General features: G+C 39.2%; 1 protein-coding gene across 1 annotated transcript in view; it reads right to left on the minus strand.

The window, feature by feature from the left end:
- DLG2 (discs large MAGUK scaffold protein 2) overlaps positions 1 to 4,354 on the minus strand; it is a 2,095,445-nt gene extending 2,091,091 nt beyond the window's left edge. Inside the window, exon 1 of the mRNA XM_019524161.1 lies at positions 4,228 to 4,354. Coding sequence (XP_019379706.1) covers positions 4,228 to 4,246 — 19 coding nt within the window. The 5' untranslated portion in view covers positions 4,247 to 4,354. The remainder of the gene's footprint in view (positions 1 to 4,227) is intronic.
- Between the last annotated feature and the right edge of the window lie 54 nt (positions 4,355 to 4,408).

The raw sequence follows: 4,408 nt of genomic DNA on the forward strand, positions 1-4,408 counted from the left end.
GGGGGGGGGGGGCTTCTTGACACAAGCACTGGAACAGGCTACCTACAAAAACTGAGGGATCTCCATCCTCAGAAACTTTCAAGAGCAGGTTGGACAGACACTTTGTCTAGTTAAGTCAGATTCATTAGGTCCCTTCCAGCCCTCCTTTCCTATGATCCTTTAAACTTCTGGATCTCACTGCCATAGTACATTATGAAGATCAACACAATAATCAGGTTCAAAAAGGGACCAGACAATTTTAGGCATAGGTCTGTCCGAGGCTATTAAACACAAGGGATGGAACCTAAACCCTATGACTCCAGGTAGATGGAAAGTTATCACTCTACACATATCCTGTTTCTTATGCTGTCTTTTGTGGAGCTACTTGCCACTGTTGCAGACAATATCCTGAGCAAGATGAACCTCTGAACTGACCTTGTACAGGAATTTGTATGTTCTTACATGTAGCTCCTAGTGAATTCCATAGGAGCTGGCATTCATAACCAGGTTACAGATTATTAGTCCCCAACTATTAAGACACCAGGTGTAAATTTTTTTATCTAAGGTTTAGAAAGCACTCTAGTTCCCCTTGTTTTCCAGTGATGACATGCAAAATGCAAGTAGCACCCTGCATTATCACCATAAAATTCATCCTCTCTTTATCATAAGATTCTGCTACTTCACAGTAGTGGTCCACATATGGCTAGATTAAGTCTCATTTGTTGATTTGTTTAAAAGACTTGGCTTTGAGGGAAAAAAAAAAGATGCCACGCAGTCCATGGAAAACAGGATGTACAAGAACCTTTATGGACTATTTCCAGAGCTGTGACCTTACAGAGATGTACAACTGAACTGCTTTAATATTTTTACATTTTAAATTTCCTAACTGAATTCGATGGGCATACAAATAAATAAGTATCCAGGAAGCAACAGGTAGCTCATGGCCTACAGGCTACTATAAGTTCATGGGAACCTAAAAGATATATAAAAAAGTGACCTACCATTTTACTCAAATCCAAAATGAGGTGTTCCCCCCTCCCATTTAACATGGGGGAGAGCCCCTCATCTTGGAACTGAGGATGAGACGGCAGAGGGCAGGAAGCTGCTGCTGCAACCCACAACCACAGCAGCTGTCTACCCTCCCCCCCTCCCTGGCCTCAGGCACATAAAACAAAAAAAGAAATGTTTGTTCACTTCTTGAGGCTGTGTAATGCATAAAATCTATAGGAAGGGTTATGACCAACAAATAACAAATATGATTAGCACCAAGAGTGCCTAGTAGGATTTTTATTTTATTTTGTATGATATCTAAAACTAGTAAAAAGGTGAGGGACTATAAACCCTACAGACTGAAGTCATCTCTAATCACAGCACAATCACAGTAGTAAATACAACACCTCATGCTCCAAAGAAAGTATCCTAAGAAGCAAAAGGGTACATCAGACCCATTTACATATGAACTAATATGAATTACACTACCACCAGTCTTATTCTGAACCTATAACATGTTGCTTTCTTATTAAGAATTTATTAATTTATAATTGTTTTCACTGGCTGCAAACAGACGAATCTCTTCACATTGTCCAAATTGCCCCTTGCCCCAGTTACAAAACGTCAATTGCCTTGCATTACCGCAAGTAGGGATAAATATATATATATATCAGACAGGAACTTGTGTGACATTAAAAAGGTAATAGGGGAAGAGGAGGACTCCTCCTAATATAAAACCTCAAATATATGTCCCTTTTGAAGAACAGGGACATACTACAAAAAGTGACTAATTTTAAATAATTTTGTTGTAAGGCGGCTGTTACAGAACGTTGAATGTCAGAATTTGTTTATCATCATTTACAGAAGTTTTTCTGCTGCTACTCCTATTTTCTGATGATTAATTTGGTCAGGCAAAAGATCAACACACCAGGTATGACAGGATAACTTGCTCCCTTTTTTCTCTGCACATACCTGGCTGCTAACACTCACTTCTGGCTTTGCTGAGGCTACTGCTGTGACCAGAATACACACTCTGACAGAGCAAAGAGGACATTCTACAAAAAGGTTTCCCCAAGCCACATGCTGGAGAAGACAGCATGTGAATATGGACTCCCCAGTGCATGAGGCCAGAAAAGTGAAAGAGGCCATCAAGAAAACAGCGTAACTTGCAATATGAATTGTGCTGTCATAGGATTAAAGCAAACAAACCAAAACATAGAAGGAAAAAATCCCTTTAATCTCCCTTTGTTATAGGATATTTAGGGATTACCTGTAACAATGGCAGACACAACATTTTCCAATGGAAGAATGATTTTCAAGTTGAAAATATCCCTTTAATCACATTTTCTAAGTGCAAATGCACGAAAGGGACTATAAACTTTAAGTAGTTCCAATACATAATAAATAAAGCAGCTGATTCACTAACATTTTAAAATCCTCTACTATACATGTGCAATCATATTTTAATAATAGCATTTAATACCTAAAGGTAAGTATATTCACACTTCCAAAACTAACACTTTAATTGATATGACAGCCCAATTGTTTCAAGGGAGCCATTTTGGTTTATGGACAGCATATTTAAAAATTGTCAAAACATGTGCCTACAACTGTGTAACAGAAATTAGACACATTAAAAACAACATTATATTTGAGGTATGTTCTCCTGAAACAAGAAAAATCCTAGATAAGACCAAAGGGAACCATGTGCTTCACCCTATGCATAATATAAGCCATGCAACTTTGTCCCATAAATCCAGCATCAAGTTTGTGTCAGGAGGTTGAGCTACACAGCTAAATAAATATTCAGTTCAGAAAAATGCCCACATAAAAATAATCTAATTCAGAGCTATGGCTCAAATTTACAAACTGATGCACCCTTAACTCAACAGTTGTGCGCAAAAACAGTACACCACATCCAGAGTGGAGCAGGATGTTTTTACAGCACAACACTAAGAATTAAAAGGGCATCATCAAGGGATTATAGTCCTCCATCGAGGTTGCACATAAGTAACTGCCAGCTATTATTTTGCTTAATAAACCACTTTACAGGTTTAAAATTAGTTTTACTCTGTGCTCTGCACATTTACAATCAAATCAAAAAAAATTAAGTAGGATTGTGTAGAAGTCTGTCGAACAACGCCAGCTTATGCACTCCTTTATATCAGAAACTCAGAATCCTGTGACTAGCACAGCAGAAGATATTTAATTAACAGAAATTAATTTGAAGTTGTACTAAATTTAGCCATGTTCATGTTTTAGTAATACTGACTTGAATTCTCTGTCCCACATTTTGACGGCACCAGGTCAAGAGCCTGAAGCTGTAGCAAGATGATGCATCTAAGAACAGTTAGTTCCTTGCTATATTTTGTTCTATCAGCACATTTTCAAACCGACACTAGGAATAACAACTAGGAACAACAACTATTATTTTGTGTTTGTAACAAGGCAGGAAAGAATGTGAAACATAATAAGCTTGTTTTTTCCAGCAATCAAAGGGATGCACACCCTGTTTCTAATGTGATCATTGAAAAATGCAATTCTTACCAAAGTTGTGCATAACCCCCCTGCCCTGCCCCCCCGGGTCCTACAGGGCTACGTACACATACACACACAATTAATGGTAAAACCACTATGTCTTGATTACAAGTTAGGTTTTATAAAAGCTTTCTTTTATTTTTTTTTAGATGAAACCTCAACTTAAATTAGACCTGCTCAACCTTGCCCTTGTGCCAAACAGGACGCATTTATTTCGAAGCCAGGGTTGCCAACTCTGACTGAAGCTATTCCAGATTTCTTTTGATCCTTTTTCTTACAGTATCCTCTTAAAATCCTTTTTTTCTTTTGGTATCGTCTTATAATTTCCCTTTTTCTTAAAACATCCGATTAAAAATATTTTTTTCTACTTTTTCTTAAAATAGCCTCATAAGATCTCCCACTTTCTTTTCCTCAAAACATCCTCTCAAAATCTCCCTTTTTAAAAAACACTCTCTCAAAATCTTTTTCCCCCTTTTCTTAAAACAACCTCTTAAAATCTCCCTTTTTCTTAAGACATCCTCTTAAAAACTTTTTTCTCTTTTTCTTAAAACATCCTATTACATTTTTTTCCCTTTTTTCTTATAACATCCTCTTAAAATTCCCTTTTCCTTAAAACATCCTCTCAGAATCTTTCCCCGCCTTTTTCTTAAAATATGCTATTCAAACTGGTCTCAGTGGCCCCGGCAGGTGCGAGCAGGCGGCAGGTGCCCCGGAGCCCACCTTTCCTCCGGACCGGCATGCTGGCTCCGCGAGAAAGGCAGGTGCTGCGCGGGGCCCCTGGAGCGCTTCGTCCGGCACCGTCCACACGTGAGCCCCCGGCACTAGTTGGACGCGCTCTCGGGCCGGGGCCGGGGCCGGGGCCGGGGCCGGGGCCGGGAGCAACCCCGCACTGTCAACCAGT

This window comes from Gavialis gangeticus, unplaced genomic scaffold, assembly GCF_001723915.1.
Source record: "Gavialis gangeticus isolate Ggan-Ray unplaced genomic scaffold, GavGan_comp1, whole genome shotgun sequence".
In the NCBI taxonomy this organism is placed as follows: domain Eukaryota; kingdom Metazoa; phylum Chordata; order Crocodylia; family Gavialidae; genus Gavialis; species Gavialis gangeticus.